The sequence below is a fragment of the Plecotus auritus genome, assembly GCF_963455305.1.
Source record: "Plecotus auritus genome assembly, chromosome: 5".
Classification (NCBI taxonomy): domain Eukaryota; kingdom Metazoa; phylum Chordata; class Mammalia; order Chiroptera; family Vespertilionidae; genus Plecotus; species Plecotus auritus.
This window is the reverse complement of record NC_137776.1, coordinates 17,913,625-17,937,161: the sequence shown is the minus strand read 5'-3', so window position 1 is coordinate 17,937,161 and position 23,537 is coordinate 17,913,625. Positions and strand designations below refer to the sequence as shown.

Here is a 23,537-nt window from a genome sequence, read left to right as displayed (position 1 = left end):
TTTTAGAATCAAGAGCAGTTTCACAGGGTCTATCTCCTTTCGGTCCATAAAACCTCATCTCTCTTGTGAGTGCCCATACCCATGTGCACACACATGTACAAACACATCCACTTGTTGAGAATCATCTTGGTTACTTTATTTCTGGCAGGAAAGCAGGAGATTCCGTAAAGAGATTTTCTGCCAAATTAAGGGCTAGCTGTTGGGGGATATTGGAGAAGTGAAGCAAGCAACATTATCTTCTGCCAAGAGGGCATCGATTTGCAGATGCTGCTACAGTTTCCTGCAGGTCAAGAAATCAGTTTAAGTCGCTCTGTGAAATGGCAGGTCCTCAAAGGTAAAGCCATATTGTGCCATTCAAATTCAAATTCAGCTTGGAAGAGCTAATGCCACTCACTGGTTTAGATATAAGCACACAGGTTGAGGGCACTGAAGCAGTCACACAGTCCTGTACTTCCGGGAAACTAGAGGGAATAAACAGCTTCCCTTGTGAGTTTCTGGCATGCTTGGGTTAAGAGTATTTCATGAAGAAACTACTGGTACTGCTGGAGCAGAAGCACCAGCAACTGAAAGGGAAAACTTTGCTGCTAAAATAATCATCCACAAGAGGGTTTTATTGTTTTGCGGCTAAAATTAAACCAGTAAATTATTTAATATAATGTTGATGTCAACAGCTGTTGCCATTCAAAAGGAGGCCTTTTGCTGTTTTTGCGAATCTAATTACAAGGAAGCCATTAGGGAAATGAAAGTGAGATCACAGAGCCCCAGTCTGCATGTGTCACTGGTGTGTCTTCCCCTCAGCCCTTTTAAATCGTGATTACACAGTAAAAGAAAACATATATCATGGGGGGAAGTAGAAGGAGAGACAATGAAGATATCAATTTACTACAACAACAAAAGGTGGATGTCAGCCAAAAGGGAGTAGGCAGGTGTAATAGGGAACAAATCTGACCAGATCATTGAGGACTGCCCAGTAAATAGAAAGATGTTTTTAAATTCACGGCTACAGAATGATGGGGAGACAGATTTTGAATAGTATACTCCCTGGCATTTTCCAAGGTACATGGATTCTGTAATGAGCGACTGAAGGATTTCTGATTTTGCTTTTATTTGGTTTAGTTCCCTTTTGTTTGTTTTCCTGATAGCCTCCATACGGTCTGGGTTCACTCACTTCATGCAAGTTCTGTGGCCCCGGCCACACAACAGACTTTAGAAATGTCATTGTTTCCTGAACCCCCTCTGTACAGCACTGCTGAGAAGCACTGTGCTTGGAGATCTGTCGCTGAAGCAGTGGAGTGCTCTGCACAGCCCTGATAGATTGCAAGGGCAGTGTGGCATGATGGGACGAGTGACTATTTTTATTTCAAAACACATGTAATTACTACCCTGTTAGGAAGTGTGAGCTCACCAGGCCAGCTCCACTTTAGAAAACAGCTTTTCTTTTATCTGCCAATATTATGTCCGCTAGATCATTCAAGAACGAAGTTAATGGACATAGTCTTTCAAATCACTTATTTTTTAAGAAGGAAACTTCTGAATTTGAATACTGTTTAATGATTTTCTGAAAATGAAATTATCTGTTTAATACCTTGAAAGCACATTTACTACTCTAAAAGTGCATTAGATAAATTGGCTCTAATAAGTTCTTTAGATACTTTTTAAAAAGTAGGTTATCCATTTAGCACCTGTCAGGAGATTCTCACTAATATTCCTAGAGAAAAGAAAATAATAATGTTGTCTCTTTTTGTTTTGACTAAAGGACTGTAGTTTAGCAGTCTTTTCTCATTGAACACCTGCTGGGCATCAGATATAGTGAATGATAGCCAACTTCAGAAATAGGCAAGACAGCTCTGGACCACTAGGAAGTCACAGCGCAGTGAATTTTTATTCTTAACAATTTAAATCTGTCTTTTAGAGACCCTTGCCCACATTTTGAAATGATGAGCAAGAATTTAAATCTTAGGGACGATTTTCATATTTGAAATCAGCCAGATAGAGATCTTTAAGAAGGACTTGTAAATTTACTATGTAATTAAATGACCATAAGGACAGGGATTATAGTTTCCTCACTAGCGCCGCTATTCCAGGATAAATGTCAATTTAATTTGGTTTTTAGACATGGACTGGGATATTTATTTTTCATAAGGGCATTTTTTAAAAACTTTATTAAATGTCTGTTAATATTAGAAACATGATTTTATATTATTAAATTTCTTCTGTCTTACTCTTTATTGTCAATTCTTTTTTATAGTTTAAAATCTATTTAGTGAAATAATTTCTGTTGATAGAGAGGAGGAAAGACAGGCTGTTGTGGAATTATTGTCTACACTATTTTAATTTTTAAATATTCCTCCATTTTCATTTAAGAATTTGGAGATTTTGTGAAAATATATTAACTGATAAAGATTTTTTAAAAAAATCTCAACTATGTTACTGGCAAATATTAAACAGCTTAATATTTGAAATTCCAGATATTTTATAATGTTACACTGATATATCATAATTTCTCTTTCTGATATTTCCATGTATGTTCTACTTTAGAACCCTAATTTTGTTGAAAGTCATATTATTCCATATCCTTATTCAGCCTCTTGAGATTTTTGACTCTTCAAAAGTTTGTTTTCATTATTATGTGATCTTTCTGAATCAATATAAATTGTATGTGCTAAATAATTGTTTATATAAAGTACAGAGTTGAAATACAATATACATCTTTAAATACACCTTGACTTGTATTGAGAAAGGATAGTACCACTTCAGCCATACCCTCATTCTTCTTTGTCTTCCATTGTTTCTTGTACCCTCAGCTCATAAATATGTTTAAATCTCAAATATCCTACACAAGTCTCTCAACAAATTTTCTTTAGCACATGTCCTGTCCCCTCTCTCCCTCTCCTTCCTTTTCCCTTGCCTCTATCTTCAATTAGCTTCTCAATTCACAACAACCTAAATTCTAGTGAGCTCAACAATGACAACTGAAATACTCTCAGTGGTTCTTATTTTACTAGACCTCTCCTTGCATTTGACACTGATGATCACCCTGTTTCCTGAAGTTCACTTCAGATTGGGCTTCAAGGATGCTGTAATTAATTCATTATACTTTAGTATTTTCCCCCATGCTTGTGTCATGAGCTCATCGCATGTCATTTACTCACTAGTTATTGGAGTTCCTTGGGTTTCAGTCTCAATCTATACTTTTTTCACTTTATAGGTTCTTCTCCGGCCATCTCATTCACTTACATGATTTCAATTTTCTCCTGTATGCTATTTCAAAATTGATTATTACACTGTGCCGTCTGCCTCTACCCCCACCCTCCAGTGACAGATTCATTTTCTAGCTGCTCAGGAACGTTTCCTGCTGGATTATGGAAGAGCCACACTAAGCTCATACACAAAACTGAAAATAGCAACTCCTCCTGCCCCAACACGCCCAAGAAAACGATGATCCTCTTCTTGCATTCTCTCACTAACAGTAACACTAGTCTCAAAATTAGAAATATAAGTCATTCTTAACTCTTTCTTCCCCTCTCATCATCAAATCAGCCATTAACTTCTCTTTTTTCCCCCCATACCTTCTGAGATTTTTTTTAATCTGTCCTTTTGCCTCTATCCTAGGTACCATTTTCCTAGTTTAGTCCATCGTCTTTTTTTTTTTTTTTTTAATATATTTTATTGATATTTTACAGAGAGGAAAGGAGAGGGATAGAAAGCTAGAAACATTGATGAGAGAGAAACATCGATCAGCTGCCTCCTGCACACCTCCCACTGAGGATGTGCCCGCAACCAAGGTAAATGCCCTTGACCGGAATCGAACCCGGGACCCTTCAGTCCGAAGGCCGACGCTCTATCCACTGAGCCAAACCGGTTTCGGCTGTCCATCGTCTTTTGAATAGACTAAAAGAGTCTCTGTAACAAACATGTCTTCCTGGCTCCCAGCTGACCAGTCTCCACAAAGAGATCTATGAAAAACACAAGCCAGCAATTTCGCTACCTCTGTGAAACCCTCTGGTGGTTTTTTATTATGTTTGTGCCTGAACAAATAGTCTTCAAATTCTGGTTGCTGTCTCATGCTCTAGGTTCTACTTTTCCCTGTCCCTATTGCCTCAGCTGTCTCCTTCATTAAATTGTGAGCTCATTAAAAATAGACAAATGTCTTTTCTTGTTTCACCTCCAGGTCCTAAAATGGTAGGAATGCTGAGTAGGCATGCAACACAATTTTGTTTTGTTTTTAATGAGTGAATGATTTTTCATATTCACACTTTCTCCTCAAATTTAATTTCACTTGGAAATATTTTCCAAAGATTATTATAAAGATACAGATTACAGCCCTAGCTGGTTTGGCTCAGTGGATAGAACACTGGCCTGTGGATCAAAGGGTCCTGGGTTCAATTCCAGTCAAGGACACCTACCTCCGTTGCAGGCTCCTCCCAGGCCTGGGCCCTGGCCAGGGTATGTGCAGGAGGCAACCAATAAATGTGTTTCTCTCACATTTATATTTTTCTCTGCCTTTCCCTCTCTCTCCCACTCTCTCTAAAAAAATTCGATGAAAAATATCCTCGGATGAGGATTTAAAAAAAAGACATGGATTACAAACTAACCATAGCTTTCAAATTCTCACTTGGAAATAAGTAGGCTATTAATTTTCCCAAATGGCAATAGTGTATATTTAAAAATAACATTTTGAAGAAAATGTACCTAGAAAAAATAAGTTCTTCAGAATTGAATAAAAAGAAACCATAATAAGACAATTTGGAAACTTTAAAGTAGTTAATTTTCCATTTTCAGAAAAGGTTTAATTACAGATTATGGTATCAATTCAAAACTATGTGCTCTAGTTATTTATTTGCATATTAAAAAAATTTTTATACTGTATTTCCCATATATCTGTATGTTAAAAAATGCCTGACCTCTCAAAAACAATCTTCAAAACAAAAACAAACCAATTCCAATTTTTACCTAGTCTGAATGTTATAACATAGTTTTGAAACAGGAACATAGTGACATAATTATTTTTGGGCATAGTGATAATAGTTCACCAATGTTTAATTGTTTAAAAAATAATGGGTAGTCTGGCCTTATGCATGATACATTTTTATTCATTATGTAGTGATTTTAATATAACTTCTTTTTCTGTTTAAGAAACTTTAGTTTGGAAAAAGTCATTTTCATTACCACTGAATTAGACAGTTCTATAAATCATAGCTGTATGAGGAATCTTGATGCACTGGAGCTATATGTCTTTGATGTGGGAAAACAGAAAGAAAAGCAATTCAAGTACATTGGAAGTTGGAAAAAGAATATTGCTAGAATACATCAAAATGAAATTATAAGGGCTGAACATCTGAATTTTGTGTACTTATATTATTTCACTTACTAGTAAATGTTAATCTCAGTGGACTTTTAGTTACCTGAGTCTAAACGTATCCGTTTCCTTGGAGAGGATTAATTTATTTGTTATTGTTTATGTTAAATATTTTGGCAGTTTAAAACCAGTTTTTGTTTGCCTGTTATGGCACTGCTCTTTTAAAAGAGTGTCAAGATAAACTGCAGTATGGTGAAACCAGTTAATTTGCTTTTTAAATGAATTCATGTTTAAAGATAAGTATGTTATAAAGACAGTCACAGCCAAGGAATGGAATAATGTGATTATGTAAAGTATCTATGAGACTAGCATTAAAGAATGTTAACTCACTTTCTGCCAAAATCAATCTCTAATGGGTATTAAGCATCAAGTTATTATATTATATTCAATAGTATATGTTTCCTTTTTTTATTGATTTTGTGTTTACTTAAATTGAAGAGCTTTTAGAAGAAACGGTATGCATAAAACCAATTATAGCCATGGAAATAACAAGTTATTCATCAAGTCATATAATCATGAATGATGCAAATGAATAGAAAGTATTAGAAATGAACAATATGTGTCTGGAAACTACCCACAAAATACAGCAAAATGTCCTTTTCTGTGGATATATTTCTTTGCATTCCACTTGGGTGGTGTTTGCAATTTATTCCTGTGTATTCATGCAGCAATAATCTCCTCATTGCCTTTAAGTTCATGGTGTTCCAAAATTGTCTAATAACTATAATTAAGAATTTCACACAATTGGTATTTATCTCATTGATTTTTTTAAATGACTAATTTTTTCCTTGTATTTTTAAAATTTGGATCTTCTGCAGGTGCATAGGCTCAAGTATTGAAGACTGCATCGGCCTGATGGATAGGTACTTGGTGTGCTTGCTTCCCATGTTCTTCCTGGAGGCTCCATGTGTGAGCACTGGTGCATGTGTGTGCATGTCACTGTGAATGGAGAATGATGTTTTCTGTTCTGTAATTGCCTGCAGGTGTAGCGGTCCCACTAGTCATGACTGCATTTACTACCCTTGGACGGGCCATTCCACTTTACCACAACATGCTAGGTAACATCTACCATGTTTCCATTTTGTCACTCAAATTATCCCAGTTATCATGGATGAAAAGTACTAACCAGTTGGGTGAAATTTATAATATGTTAAATTAGGGAATTAGAAAGACATATTACACTTTACTTTTTAAGCCACATTTCTTACCTCTTCTCACTTCATTGATTATGACTTCAAATCCAAATTAGTAATATAATTATTTTAAATTTTATACAATTAAACAAAATTAACTAATTTTGAATTAAGCTAGCACTTTTATAAAATAGTTCATTTTAAATTCTGTAGATGATTTAAAAAAGAAATATTTTAAGGGAGGAATTTGCAAAAGTTGATGTAGTTTTATAAGATGTTCGCTATTCGAGTCAGTTTCTGATTTTATATTTTTTTGAACTGGTTGGTATATGCTCTTGGTATCAGAATTACCACAGATTAAAGGCACTAAAGAAAATATTTTGTGAAGGTAAAAGTACAAATTGGAATTTAAAAATGAAATGTGTCACTCACGCACATACAAAAACCTAAGTATGAATGTAGTTGCTTAATTCAGAATCGCCCCAAACTGGAAATTACTCACATGTTCTTCAGTTATGGTATATCCATACATTGTAACTCTACTCAGCAATAGAAAGGATGTAACTGCTGACATACACCAAACATGGATGGATCTCAAAAACATTACTCTAAGTGAAAGAAGCTATACTTAAGAATACATATTGTATGATTCTATTTATATGGCATTCTGAAAAAGGCAAATTGTAGGACAGAAAATCGGCCAGCAGGCTGGGGCAACGAGGCATAAGGTTGACTACAAAAGGGCATGAGGAAATCTGGGGGGATAATGAAACTGTTCTGCATCGTGATAGCAGTGATGGTTGCACGAATATATGTGCTTGTCAAAAGTCATAGTCCAGTACATTAAAAAGGATGACTTTTACTGTATATAAATGATAACTTGATAAGTTTGACATTTAAAACTCATATATAGGAAAATAGTAATTTTACAACGTTATGTAGAAATATTGTTTGCTTTCTTTATGAAGCATTTATTGTATTTTTTGGAAGAGAAAAAGTAGTGCTAAATTATAAGTAGCAAAATGAGAGTTTTGGATGACTTAATGATTTTAATGCAAACCATCGTGTTGAAATATAGCGTATGTAGTGTAAAAGTACAAGATCAGTGTAAATCTCAGTGAATTTCTTCAAATCAACATTGGTATAACCGTCAGGCAGATCAAGAAAAAACACAATAGTATCAGAACCAGAAACCCTTTTGTGCCCCATTGCAAAGATAACTGCTCTCCTGAACATTAGCACTGTAGGTCAGTTTCCCTGTTTCTGTACTTTATATAACTTATATAAATTGAATCATTGTTTGTACCCTTTACATCTGGCTTCTTTTTCTACATATTATATTCATGAGATTCATTTGTCATTAAATTTAGTCATAGTGTTTAGATTTATATGATATTTGCCTTTAAGTATTTTTAAAACAATCAAATAAGTGATATGTCAATAGTGTTATTTTTAAATGAAGTAAATAGACAATTAAGTCCTAAAAAGAATGTATATGGTAGACTTTGGCGATTTATACAATAGTGGCACTTTGGCACTTGGGCACAATCAAGACTAGTTTGTAACAGTTGTTTAGAGCAAGGCCAAAATTATGAAGAAACAAAAGTCAACACACATGAGAGAGAGAAAGAGAGAGGGAGGGAGAGGGAGAGAGAGAGGGGGGAGAGAGAGAGAGAGAGAGAAGAGAGAGAGAGAGAGAGAGAGAGAGAGAGAGAGAGAGAGAGAGAGAGAGAGAGAACCTCCCACCCCCAGGTCCAAATTAAAGTTTTATAAGTCAAGGTTTGTTTTAGATTGGAATGGACCTATATTCATGAAATAATTTTTCCTCCTTGAGTCTTTGAGTCTCTTTACTGTACCTTTAAAGGGTGATTTCTTTCATATTTGTTTTAATTCTTTTTAAAATAATTATTTCAACCATCTAGTGAGAGGCAGTGTAGTATGGTGATTAAGTGTGGTGTCTTTGGGATCAGACTTTTGGAGATCAAAGCCAGGCTCACCATTTTTTAGATGTATGACCTTGGGTAAGTTCCTTAATTTATCTGAGCCTCACTTTCTTCATATATAAAATGGTAATATTAATATAGTTCATAAATTGGTTGTGAAGACTGAATAAGTTCATAGAAGAGTGCCTGGCTCAGATAAATCACTCAATATGTGTTATTTATTATTTCTCTATAGATCAAGGATTTTTAATTTTGGGGATGGGGAAAACACCTCCTAGGGAGAGGAGGGAAGTCACTCAAAGTAAACCAGGTAGCTTTCCTATGTACCTCTATGCCTCTAATAGTCCTTTGAAGGAAGGGAAGTGATTTCTTTCTCACTGACATGAGAGCTACAGGTACCAACGGCAGTAGGTCATAGGCAGAGGCATCTACAGAGACTGAGAAAGTCTAAAACCATAGTGATTGATCACTAGTGGTTTTCAACATCATATGAGGTTGTATAACTCAAAATCATTGTGTATTATCAACATACAAAACATAAAATCTTTAGAGAATATTTATAAAAGTGTACTTGGGTTTATTTATGCCAAACTGGTGACATGTCAGGAAGCAAAACCTCAAATGCTCTGGAGAATGACAGTTTTACAGTGCCTTTTCTTTTCTTTTCTTTTTTTCTTTATTGATTATGGTATTATATATGTGTCCTTATCCCCCCAATGCCCCCCACCCACCCCTCTCATGCCCTCTTATACATCTGGATTTAAGGAGGGAACATAAGGAAGATTACATGAAGATGGGAGAAAGCAAGTTATAGGATAGTTAACAAGATTGTCTGTTCCCCTAAGGGTGGTTAAGCCTTCCAGGGGTCTGAAAAAGGTTTACTCTGGCATTTCAGTGGTGAGTTACCCTACATGCACAAGCACAATGGTCAGGGCTTGCTTAAGGCTAAGATAAAACTTGTATAGGCTTGGGGCACGACCTCCCATGACCTGCACCATTAAGAATTTATGATCAAATCAACTTGTAAGGTTACTTTTGGTCAGAATTATTACAGAGCCACATTTTTTTTCAAAATATCTTATTATTGACTTAGTATTTCCAACATTTAAACAAAATGGATTTGGTAATTTTTAATCCTATTACTTGCCTGGGATTCCAGGCCATTCCCTATAGTCTCAGATTAATGCAATTAATTCAGATTAGCTTTGACAAAAATAGATAATCGAGGCCAGCAACAGAGACTAGATAGTACAGTTCATCTATCATTCCTGTGAAAAATCACCTGTACACCTCTGTGCAGATAAAGAGCAGGGGTTCTTGAACATGAAAGACTGGGTCCCAGTATTGGCTCTGCCGTGTTTATATCTGTAAAATTAGATGATAATGGTAATTTTTAAATTGGGAATTGTTAAACCTAGTAAGATTGGTGTGAAGATTACTTGAGATGATGCACAGGATCCATTAACTAGTACATGGGCCCTCATGATAGTTAAGTCTCTAATTGAAATACTGGAAAAATAAATATTTTTGAAAATTTTATGAAGTTGTGTTCTATTAATTTATATATATATATACATATATATATGTATATGTATATGTGTGTATATATATATATATATATATATATATATATATATATATATACACACACACACACTAGAGGCCTGGTGCACAATGTTCATGCCCGGGGGTGGGGGGAGGTTGTCCCTCAGCCCGGCCTGCACCCTCTCGCAGTCCAGGACCCCTCAGGGAATGTCCGCCTGTCGGCAGGCAGATATCCCTCTTGCAGTCTGGGGTTCTTGCAGTCCGGGACCCCTTGCTCCTTACCGCCCGCCTGTAGCAGAGGCGGGAGAGGCTCCCGCCACCTCCGCTGCGCTCACCAGCCATGAGCCCCCTGTGGGAGCACACTGACCACCAGGGGGCAGCTTCTGCATCATAGCGACCGGTCGTTCCGCCGTTTGGTCGATATGCATATTAGGGCTTATTATATAGGATATCAGTATGGCATTAATTCAATAGTTTAGTGGCTACAGAATTGACATGTTAAATTTCTTAGATTTTAAGCATTTCAATTTTGTATGTGACTTTTAAATATAATGATTTCAAAGAATTCATAATAGGGGACCAACAGTTCCTTTTAGAAAACTTTGGATATATTTAATTAATACGTGTCTTAAAATGTAATACCTGGTTTAGACTTAAATTTAAGCAATGTGACTCTGTTCTTTGATTCCACTGACTTGTCAGCATTGACTTGTCAGAGGCAGTTTTGGAATTTATAGGAAAGGTTTGGATTGTGCACTTTGTAGAGTGTTTATGACCGTGGGGAATTTTGGCACAGGTTGAATGAAAAGTGAAAGTAACAACCATCGCCTTTTCAGGTCTTTAATATTGCAGTAAATGTTTACTGCTCTGAAATGGGGTGGGTATACATTTAATTGAAAGCAGGGGACTAATCAAGTAATATTTCAGGTAATTTAACTTTTTATAAATTCCATGATGGTTTTTTTTTTTAAAAGCTTTTGTCTTAATTAATTAAAGTGGATCTTATATATAGGGAGGACAAAAAGCATGATAGAAAATAATAGCTTTAAGTGTCATAAACGATGTTGTGACTGGGAGATTATCCAAATGCCTGGTTGTCTTCTTAGTCAAATAAAAATTTTAGTCACAGGAAATATCCTTGAGTGTGTCAATGTGGCTGTTTTGAAATACTGAGTTCATACTCCCACCTGCCACTCTATGCTGGATGCTGTTTCTTAAACCAGCAGGAAAAAAAGAGTGAAGATTTAAATGAAAACAGGTGAAATGTTTCCAATCTTGATTGACTTTCATTTTCTAAGCAGTGTTATTCTTTTCCAAGCTTGCAATTTGTGAATTGGTTTTCCACACTCCATTTACTTTCCAGGCTGCTGCTGGAATTTCTTCCAGAAAGATTGGATAGTAGAGAATAGAATGTGGTTGTTTCTTTGCATGTAGCCTCCAAGAATATACTGCTTGCAGTGAAAATAATACTTGATATTTTAGAACTTCTCCATGCTTTCCTTATCTGAATTATAAGCCTGAGAAATAGAATTTATATTTGATGTGCTTCTTTGATGTGCTTCCTTTTCCATCAAGAATCTTATGAAGAAATGTGTTCAACAAGTCCTTTTTATTATGTTTAGGCGCCATCTATTTTAGCTTGTACAATGCTCTTTTCATATAGATTCTGATAGAACAAAGCATTTAGAAAAAAACACATTAGATTCTATTCTAATTTAGTTTCTTTGGCAAATATACACTGAGTGGCCAGATTATTATGATCTCTGAATGTATAATAATCTGGCCACTCAGTGTATATATGTATATATATTAGAAGCCTGGTGCATGAATTTGTGCATGGGTGGGGTCCGGCAAGCCTGGCCAGTGCGAGGGGACATGGGTGGTTGGCCGGCCTGCCTGCTGGTCGAACTCCTGGTCTAGGGGACAATTTGCATATTAGCCTTTTATTATATAGGATATACACTGAGTGGCCAGATTGTTATGCGTTCAGAGATCATAATAATCTGGCCACTCAGTGTATATCCAAAGATTTTTATAATCTTCATCTCTTATTTCATTAGGGCCTAAATTTATTTATCTCAACAAGCAAAGGCTCTATTGGGAAACTATTCTTTGTTAGCAATCCAAAATTTAAACTAATAACTTTTTGAATTCATTACAGAAATTATGAAAACTACTAGGTATATGTTCAAGTATTTTTATCTGGCTTATCAGCTCCAAGTCAATTAATCTAGATGTTTTGCAATATGAAAGAGGTCACTGAATTCAGTTTAACTCTCTAAATCTCACATGGGCAGATATTTGAAACGTTTTATATTCCTGTCGCATTTTAATGCCTTTGTGACATTTTTACTTTATGGTAGAGTGGTTATTACCTAAGAGGTCATATAACAGTTTATCTTTTAGCAGTGTGACCCTTGTGTGATATATGAGAGAGACAAATGGCATAATCTGTTTCCTTTGTTTGTTTTGGCCTCATAACTTATGTCCAAATCAAATGGCCAAAATGGCCTATAGATGGTTAGCCTAGATGAGCGGCAGTTGTGTTATGATCCCTAACTCCAATAAATAAAAGCACACAGGCTTTTTATTATAAGTCTATCCTCATCCCACCACATTCTGTATATTAAATTCACTTTTTAATTAGAGTTTGAAGAGGTAAAGGAAGGTGTGAGTTTCTTCTTTTCAGCTGTTTTGTGTTCCACATTTTCAGTACTCATAAAATACAAAATTATCAAAGAATTATAAGGCAAGAGTAAAATATCTCAGCTCAGTTGCTAATTACTCTTCATACAGTTAAAGTAGTTACTTTCAACAAAAGTATTTAGTGGCACAGAGTTGTGCACGTGGTCCTTATAGTGATATCAATGATGAGAGAGAATCATTGATCCGCTATCTCCCACACGCCCCCCAGTGGGGACTGAGACTGCAACCCAGGTACATGCCCTTGTGTGGAATCAATCCCGGGACCCTTCAGTGTGTGAGCCAACGCTCTATCCCCTGAGCAAACCGGCAGGCAGGAGCCCTTTGTTTTATATAACTATGTAAGGTAAGGTCGTAATATACACAGTGACTTAAGGTGCTCACTCAGTAAGCAGTTACTTGTGAGCAGTAAGCTATAAATAGACAAGTATGATAAAACTGCCCCAATGTTAACACCAAACTTATAGCCTTTCTATGTATTTATCAGTATAGTGAGTCTTCCCCAAGAGTGCTCCAAACCTGCCCTGTTCAATGTGGTGACCATTAGCCACATGTGATCATGGAGCACTTTATCTTGGTGAAAGCAAATTGACAGGTGCTGTAATTGTAAAAGGTACTCTGGATTTTGAAGACATAGTATGAAAAAGGGAATACAAAATATGTCATTAAACTTTTGTTGTATTGATTACATGTCAAAATTATGGAAATATTAGGTTAAGTAACATTTTATGTTCATGATTTTATCTTTTTAAAATATACCTACTAGAATATCTTAAATAACATACTGGTTTGCATCATGTCTCTATTAAACAGCATTGCTCTAGAGTGGTCATCATGGAACTTTGAATACTCTTTCTAATGAAAATCTTTTCATCACACACATCTATGTAATTACATAAGTAGAATTGATGATAGATATTTAAAAGTATGAAATACAAATTTAATGTAAATATAAATTACAATACTTATTTTTTTTTTTTTGCTTCCCCACCTAGGAGGTCTCAGATTTTGATTCTAGAATGTCATATCTGGATGGAGAGGTAGTAGGCCCTTTCCCTATGAATGATATTTTGGCAATGGTTTTACACACAAGAATGGTGGAGGAAATGCTTTTTGCATATTCATAGAAGGGTGTTAATTTTGCATCTTCAATAGGTGACAGATGGAATGAGTCAGACGCAGCTAAGGAAAAAAATCTGTTTGCCTAAACTCATTGTCTATACCTGTACATTTTTATGTCCACATGGATTTTTCACAAGAGAATACTAAAATATAATAATTTGAGTCTGCATTTAGAATTTCTGGCTTTGTCTACAGTTTAAATTAAAAATTACTTAAAGATTTGGAATTATATTGTACAGACTCTCTTAAAATTGCATTTTGTAGCCAATATTTCTATTAAAATATTGTTTCAGTTTTTATATGTTATAAAAAACACTATACAGCAATATTTCTTAAATATAGGTCAAAGTTTCTTTTGTTAGTTTTCTACATATATATATTCATAAAAGAATCAAAGTTATTTCCCCACATATCTTAAACATACATTGTAGTAGACCCTAAGTAGCTTTTTTTCGTATTTCCAGGAATCTAATTAACTGGAGCCCCTTCTGTGATGTTGTTACACAAAATGATGTGTACATATTAACTCAGATTGCTCTCTTCATGCTTTTTTCTTATTACCACAGCACATTTCCTAAGTAATCATTCTTTCATAAACATACAATTATTTTTACATACTATGCATGTAGGCAGGAGCTAATTAATGGAGAGCACTTTGATTTACCAACAAAATTCCTCTCAGTGATTTCATTCTCTGCTACCATCCACCTTCAAACCCAAAGTGATATAATTTCATTGTAATTTTACAATAACTCAGTAGTAAAGAATGAATAATAAGGGAAGCAAAATACACCTCTAATAAACTCCAAATGCTTGTAGCCATTGCAATTTTTATGGCATTTTGCTACTTTGCCCAGAGTAAAGAATTCCATATGCTTAAGTCATTTATAGAAAAATTATAGTTACTTTTAGTAGAGTAAAAATAAACAATAATACAAAAATATCTTTCCATAAAAAGTTTACTTGTAGAGGGGAAAATAAATTCTTTCTTTAAATGAACAAAGCAAAATCTACACCCAAAGCTACTTTTTCCCCTTGAACCTCTAGATCCCAAATCCTAGACTTCAGATCCCAGTTCAAATCACAGAATGGATAGCTAAATTATTCTACAACCAAGAAATAAAGGACCAGTGGGAAAATCTCAACATTTTTCCAAAACATTCTCAGATTTAGAGGCTTGTTTTCACCATTCTTTAAAAAATATCCTAATATATCTCAGTTGCACTAAATTATTATACTTAATTTTTATGAAAAATATATGAAAATAGTCATCACCATTACCATTTTACTAATGGAGGAAGAGGTTCAGAGAATTAAGCAATCTATAATAATAAGAGGGTAATATGTTAATTAGACTGGACGTCTTCCAGGCGTCATTCCGGACGTCCTTCCTGGAGATTACTTTGGGTGGCCCAGAGGCTGGAAGCCGGGGTCCTGGGTGCCTGCTGGTGGCCGGAGGAGTGAAGCCTGGGTCCTGGGTGCTGGAGGGAAGCCAGTGCTGGCAGCCGGGGGAAGGAAGGCCTCTTGCACAAATTTTCATGCATAGGGCCTCTAGTTTATAATAATCACTTAGCTAGTATGAGGCAGAACAAAGATCTGCGTTCCAGTGTGTCTGATTCTAAAGACCGCATATTATTATTTTTTTCCTAACAGACTGATTCCCAACTAGAAGAACAGTTAAGAGCTATTTCTATGATGAGGATGACTGAATATTTTATAGTCTACTTAAACAATGTCACTCTTTGTCTTTCTCTTAGCCCTAAACTTATTTTACCTATTGAGCCTTCCTCCAATGTCTAGTATTTTGCTTGTTTCCACACAACATCTTTTAGTCTAATAATACATCTGGCAATACTTCCCATGATCTAAGCATATACTCCTGTATATTGGAACATAATGTAAATATATATATATATATATATGTATATATATATATGTATATATATATTTATATTTATATTTATATTTATATTTATATATTCTTAATATATCTGTGACTAATCTAAAACATTTATGAGAAAATTGGCTCAGTTTTTTTTTTCTTTTCTAAAATGTCACTTATTTATAAATTCTGGAAAAATATGGTAAAATTACTGTGTTATGTATGAGAACCACTTCCATAAGACCTGATACTAACTGATTGTTGATGATTTTTCTCCCCTGTTCTTACTGTAGGATTTATGAGATGGGGTGAAGTTGACTGAGAGTAGTAATGAGTTCAGGTGGTAGAGTATGAATCCCAGATTATGCATCATTTTGTTCTTTGTGTTTGATAAGGTGAAAAGTTATTTATGCTAAGAAATATTCTTCCCATGATTGATACAATTAAACATACCATATTCTTTTTCAAAGGAGATACTACAGCAGATGAACTCAAAAGAACAGAACTGCTGCTCTTAGAGTAGGGTACTTGAACTAAAGATTCTGAAGGAGGTGGAGTTACTGGGAATATAAATATAGGCTGTCCCAAAAAATCTATACACACACTTTGAATAATTATAAAGGCAGTGTTTATTAAAATACTTTTTATTTTCAAAATTGAGCTATCAGCTGTTATGGTATGTATACATTTTTGGTGACACCCTATATTTGGGATAATGAATCGAAGTGGGTGGCTGAAACTATTGGAAATGAATAAGTAGGGAATTGGAAACCAGAAAGTTGAATGGAGATGGAGAGAAGTGGGAAGATGTAAGAAATATTTAGAATTTAATATTCATTCCTGAGCTTGATGATTAGCTGTATATGACATAATTAAGAGAAGAAATGGTTAATAATTACTCGTGGGCTTCTAACTTTCAAAATTAGATGGATATTGTTAATATAACTGAGATTTGGCACCATAGAGGGGTACTAAACTCATTATGAAATGATGTGTTGAATTTGTGGTGATTTGAACAAATCCAAGTAATGTTAAATGGGAATTTTAATATACAGATATGAAAGTCTTTCTATATGCACACATGAATTAAAAATGAGTATGAAATGTGGAAATACAGAGAATCGAGTGTTGATGTATTTTGAGAAATTTGCACATGAAGGAAAGGAGACATAGGGAAATAGTAAATTATAGCAAAAGAAAAACATTGAAAGATGTATGAAATTTGAGTCTAATTTGGAAGATCTTTAGAGAATGAAAGGTTGGAGATACAGAGGAGAAAAGAGGTTATCAATCTTGGTAGTCTCCTGAAAAACAAAACAAAACAAAAAAAACCTAGATTAAGAGCCAGAGGAAATGTGAAAAGATTAGATATTAGATTTGGAAATTTTAAAAAAACAACCATCATCCGGTCATCAGGAGAGAATAAGTAGAGGATACAGAAAGGTGTAGATAGATGAATTGACAAAGGCTGAGGGAGTTTCTGTTGAATGTTCTACATTCTCTCTGAAGTTGTAGATGAAGTTATCTTGCCAAAAAGAAGGAGGGTTTTGGTGTCTCTGCATGTGTTAAAGAGGTGATGGTCTTGAATATTAAATTCCAATAGAAACTGCTAATTTTCGCATTTAAAATATTCTGTCACTAATTCATAAATCATCAATAATTCTCAATGTGTTACTTTACACGTATCAAATCAAATGTCAACATATTTTATTTTTGAATGGAAAATGACAGGTTATGATTTGCTATCAGTGGTTCTGGACTCATTAAATTAGAAGATCATTGAATATTTAATCAGTATCTAACAGCATCCTGTATGCATTATGAGAAAGTAACAGATTTCAATACCTGTAATGATAATTGCAAATGCTGATACATAAAAATGATTCCAAATTACACCATTACTACAAACATCAACAATTGTGTAATTTTGCAGGAATAGAGCATTAGTATATCAGGAAATCATACTGAAATGTTTTTTGGAAATACTCTTAAGTAAGGAAATATGATGAAGAATACCTCATAAATGAAGTATCTTTGGCTTCTGATTGTACTGATGTAACCAAATTTATCCTCAAGCAATGATTACTGTCTTAGCAATTAGTGCTATACACCTCCTTTTGAAATCTAAAGCAAGTAAAGGTAGACTTCATTACCCTGATGGGTAAAGCTCACCAGCCATAAATTAGGTATCTTTTCTTCCTTTTTAAAATATTGTTTTCTTTAATATATTTTAAAATAAAATTTAAAATGATAAAAGTAATACATACTTAGTGTTTTAAATATGGATGTATGTGTTTATATGTTTGTTTTTCCTTCCACACATATATCTTATGAAAGGCCATGGCCAGCGTGGCTTTTGGGTTCAGAGGCTTGGAGAAAGAACTGACACACAAATTAAAACACAAGACAAGAAATAATAATTTTTAAATTATGGGGGCAAGCCAGGGAAAACTTAACTGTAGTAGTCAAATTCCACTGAGTCTCTGTTCCCATCTGCTTTTATTTACTAGAATACACAATTGCCTTTTAGGAATGCAAACAGACATATCAATGGTGATTGTTTAGTAAACAGTAAGATTATCAGGTTAGTGGGGAGTTTACTTTAGGCCAGTGGTCGGCAAACTGCGGCTCGAGAGCCACATGCGGCTCTTTGGCCCCTTGAGTGTGGCTCTTCCACAAAATACCATGGCCTGGGCGAGTCTATTTTGAAGAAGTGGCATTAGAAGAAGTTTAAGTTTAAAAAATTTGGCTCTCAAAAGAAATTTCAATCATTGTACTGTTGATATTTGGCTCTGTTGACTAATGAGTTTGCTGCCCACTGCTTTAGGCCATTGAGTCAGCAGTAGGTAATAAAATGCAAATTAACCCTGTGAATATCTCAGGAGCCCAGGTCAGCCTTCTGAGGGACTTCTCGCATTTATATTAATTGCTGTTGATCTTGGTTTCCAGCAGTATTTGTATACTAAGATATATACAATAATAAAGGATTTTGTTTATGGAAAATATATGGAAACATATTCCACACATTATCAGCAACTTTCTTTACTCACTGAATAGTACATTATGGACAACCTTTTGGATCACTATAACTTTTTTTTTATAGTTGCATTTATTTTCTATTGCTGTACTACCAATCCCCTATTGAGAGATTCCTTACTACTTTTAGATTATTTACTGAATGATCCTGTACAAAACAAAGAGATTTTAAAATATTATCTCTTGGATGTCCAAAGCAATTCATACCATCAAATGTGGCCTAATATAAATAGTATAACTAATTCCAATAATAGAAAAATAATAGGCAAAGAACATATTGAAAAAATAATATTACAGCTAGGAAGAGAATCTGGTTCATATAGATGTTTTTTGTTTTATTTTGTTATGTTTTTACTGTAGTAGTAATGATTTCTTTTGCATACAAATGAAATGGTTTCAGGCAAAGTGTAAAGTTGTCTTGACCTTTGTCTGAAACCATTTATATAATTTCAATGTTTGAATTGACATAGATTCCATTTTTTTCTTTGCTTACATTATCTGGTAGGTCTAAGTCTATATTCAGAACATCTTCAGAATTCTAATGTTTTCTAAGCAATCACTTCAGTAAAAAATGTGTTTATCCATAATTAAAATGTGTTTTAATTAGGGATTGGACATTTATTTAAGTTTAAAAAAGAGTTATATGGCTAACCATTAGTATTAAATTACTAGAGGCCTGGTGCACGAAATTCATGCACTCAGGGGTTGGGGGGGTCCCTCAGCCTGGATTGCGAGAGGGTGCAGGCCAGGTCGAGGGGCCCCATCAGTACACAGTTGGAGCTGGGGAGGGACACGGGAGGTTGGCCTGCTGGGGAGGGACCACGGGAGGGCTCCAGGGTGTGTCCAGCCCATCTCAGTCCCGATCAGCCAGACTTCAGCAGCAAACTAACCTACTGGTCAGAGTGTCTGCCCCCTGGTGGTCAGTGCACATCATAGCGAGCAGTTGAGCAGCCTTAGCATATCATTAGCATATTACTCTCTGATTGTTTGAATGGCCCATCAGACGACCAGACACTTAGCATATTAGGCTTTTATTATATAGGATTTTAAATGTGTTTCTATGAGTTTGGTCACAGTCAACCTCCCCTTAGTATATAAAGCAATCTATTCTATGTTAAAATCATTACTTAAAGCAAGATGCATTGACCAACAGTCTTTGCAAAAAAGGTTTGTTTGTCTTTTCCCTGAGTCCTCTGTGGAATATTTTAAAAGAGATAGACAGAAACAGCCTCACCCTCTCATTTTTTTTTCCTTCAGTTACTTCCAACTTACTAGGGAACCAGAAATTAGAAAAATTGGATATTCATGTTAGCCAAGTTAAATGCTAATTAAGAACTCTTTTGTTGTTGTTGTTTGTTTGTTTTTATTGGTCTGCTAGTATAATATTTCCTTGAGGTTCATAAGTTAGGAAAGCATCTTATTACTTTTGAATTTTATCACAACTTGAAAACAGATGACAATGAACATGCTCTCCATTACAACATATTTGAATTCCAAAATACAGAAACTATATCCTGGAGGAAGCTTTACAAGCTTCTATTTAGTGTACTTGTAAAAGTATAGGGCACCCTCTCCCACCCCCCCCAAAAAAAGTGTTCAGTCAAGAATGATGTAGGTAAAGCCTAATGAATGACCAGGAGGGTGTGAAAATTAAGCAGACATAAAGATGCACCAGGGTTATTAACTGTTATCTGGAAAGGAATGACCATTGGTTTCATGTTTTAGTTTTATAAATCTGATTATCTTGAGATAATTCATCTGGCAGTTTAAATACAAGGAAAGAAGAAAATGGTGGAAAATCTGGATATAGTTCTTTTTCCAGCTAGGACCTTAGTTGGCTAAAAGTAAAATAAAGCCAGATATTAGTTGACTTCAATAAATAGTTTTCTGTGTTGTTCGTTTAATATAATAAAAGGCTAGAAGTAAGGGAATTGCTGCCATTGATTCCTGGATCACTAACATCTGTGCCAGAATTTATGTAATTTTCTTATCTTTCTGTTTTGGTAGAAGAAGATGGCTGTAACTGTAAGGACAGAGTGGAAGGATAAGCTCCATCAGCTGTACCTGTCCTTTCCCAGAAATCCTTTCTCCAACTCTTGCTTTCCTCTCATTGGTCAGAAATGTGTTCACACCAAGATGCAGAGAGACTGGGAAAGTTACTTAACTTTTTAAAAATTACTAAATTAGAAGATATTAGGGAGCAGGTGAATAGGAATGACTGTTGGTTTAGTCAACCAGGGACTTGGACACAGTGTGGTGGTGTGAGAGATCAACTAAACTACAACAGGCAAACTTCCGGGAGTCTTGTCCAGCATCTAGAAGGGTTCAGGACTCTGGAGAAGGGGCTGCTGTAAATGATTAAAGAGTCCAGAGATGAAACATAATTTTGGAAGGCATTTTGGGCAGCCAGAGCAGCTTGGCTGTAGGAACCAAGTTCTGCTTGTCTCAGGACCCCTTTCTTTTTATTAACACAAATTATCCTAAGGCAAAGTAGATATACAGATCAAAGGCAAGGTTTAGTATACAGAATCAATTGTCTGATTGGGGGAACTGCCTATGGCTGTTCAAGTATTTGGCCAGTAGGAGGCAATAACATGTAGATTGAAATGCCCTCAACTGTCTGGCAGCAAGCAATCATTTATGCATCCTTTTCAGGTTTGGGGAAATGCCCTTAGCCATTTCCAACAGGCAATAATATGTATTTTCCAGCCCTTGCTGAAGGCTTAAGGTCCACCAACCTTTTGATGAACTTCTTGCATTTATGACCTGCTGGAATTAGCTTCTGCAGCAAACAAAATAATAACTGGTTTCAGGATTATGTCCAGTGCTTTTATAAGAATATATTACTTTGCCAATCAGCATGAAATCAGGAATAAGCAAATATTAAACATGTTCAGAGAAGTATTAAATAAATAACTCATACCGTTGTCTTTTCATTATAGATATTTAAAATTGTGCTTTTAAGTTTAAAAATAGATAGGAAGTTCTGAAACTGTTGAAGTAAATATGTGCTTTTAAGGGTTTATTTAAGATAAATAGTATGTAAATAATTATTGAAGAAAACCATTCATTTGGTTATTTATTTATGTAACAACGAGAGGCCCGATGCATAAAATTTATGCAAGGAGCTCGGCCCCCACCGCCCGTGGCAACTGCCTTGGCCCCTGCCACCACAACTTCATCCGGAAGGACATCTGGTCTAATTAGTATATTATGCTTTTATTATTATAGATTATTTAATAATAATATTAATTTTGTTGTAAAAAAAAATTTATTAATAATATTAATTTTTATTAAATAGTTATCGTCTCTTTTCATGAGACAATAACTTTGCCTTCAAAGAAATATAAAGATATCTGTGACAACTCCACCACTTTAAAGGACTTACATGTGTACTTTAAAAAATAGAAACACCATTATTTTACCCTTTAGCACTGAAATTATTTGAAATTTAAACATAATTCATGAAAATAAATTATTTGAAATTTAAAATCATTTGAAATTTAAACATAATTCATGAAAATAAAACCCTTAAATGGCAATTTTATTCTAGAACTTCTAGTTGAGATAAATTAAACTAGAAATCAGCAGATGCCATGAGATATGTTAGAGGTAAATGATACAGATTTGAAAGAATTTTTGCCCTCAAAGGGATAGATTGTACCTAAATAGAAAGAGGAAAGGATTAACAAGAGGCAAGCATTTGATTATATGTTTATAAATTTTGGGCTAGCTTTAATAGATGTGGCATGTGAAAGAAAACAGAAAGATAAAATTGCCCTTTACCAAAATAGGAGAGATTTAGAGAGGAGCAGGCAATACTTTTGGGGAAGAGAGGGAGTGTTGGAATTAAAGATTATTTTAGAATTAATAAGGATGATATATAAATATCTGAGTAGAGACATCAAGAAGGCAACTGAATATGAATTCAGAAGACAGGTCTGGACAGAAGCTACATATTTGCTTATCATTACATAGATAAAGAGTTGGGTGATGTCATATCTAGAGAGAAAATGTAAGTAGAGAAGAGAAATGCAATGATCAAGTCCTGGCAACTCCTACATTTAAAGGTCAGGGAGATTAGGAGAAAGCTGCAAAAAGTACTACAAAGGACTGACCAGGTAGAGGAGAAACACAGGAAGTGCTCTGATGGAACTTCTAAGGAAGACACTGCTTTGAGAAAGGGAAAATAGTCACTCTTATGAAATGTTGCTACCTGATTGGTTAAGGTTATTTCTAAGATGCCCTGGCTGGGTAGCTCAAGTTGGTTGGAGCTTCGTCCTGTGCACCAAAAGATCGCAGGTTCCATTCCTGGTTAGGGCACATACCTGGGTTTCCCGTTTGATCCATGGTTGGGGGATATAGGCAACTAATAAATGTTTCTCTCACTCTAAAAAATAAAATAAATAAATGAAAGCATATCCTCCGTTGAGGATTAAAAAACAAAATATGATGTCTAAGAAACCACTGTTAAATTGACAGACAATAAGGAAACCACTGGTGACTTTGACGAGAGCTGATGTGGTGGAGAGACAGAGATTAAAAATGTGATAGGAGTTAATTCAAGAATCAAGAGAGTGGAAGTGAAGTGAGTAATTACAGACAACTATTAAGAAGATAAATGCAAAGAACATATTTTGCTATTTTCACAATTGTTCCAAATACCAAAATATCTCATCAAATAGAGTAATTGTATTTTCTTAAACAAATTATTACCCAAAATATCCCATTTGCTATTTGATTTATTTAGTGATAATTATTGAGAATCTTAGAGAATGTTATTAAGACGTATAGAGCAATAAAAAGTTGGAAAT

At 34.9% G+C, this 23,537-nt stretch overlaps 1 protein-coding gene across 4 annotated transcripts in view; it reads left to right on the top strand.

Annotated features, from left to right (window-relative positions):
- The window catches only part of ERBB4 (erb-b2 receptor tyrosine kinase 4), a 966,639-nt gene that overhangs the window by 739,935 nt on the left and 203,167 nt on the right, over nt 1-23,537 (top strand). For 2 of the 4 annotated variants that reach the window (XM_080671023.1, XM_080671025.1), the window contains exon 16: nt 6,178-6,222. In XM_080671023.1, coding sequence (XP_080527149.1) covers nt 6,178-6,222 — 45 coding nt within the window. Of the gene's footprint in view, nt 1-6,177; nt 6,223-6,342; nt 6,418-23,537 lie in introns of all 4 variants that reach the window. The other 2 variants (XM_080671024.1, XM_080671022.1) reach the window with 1 other exon arrangement.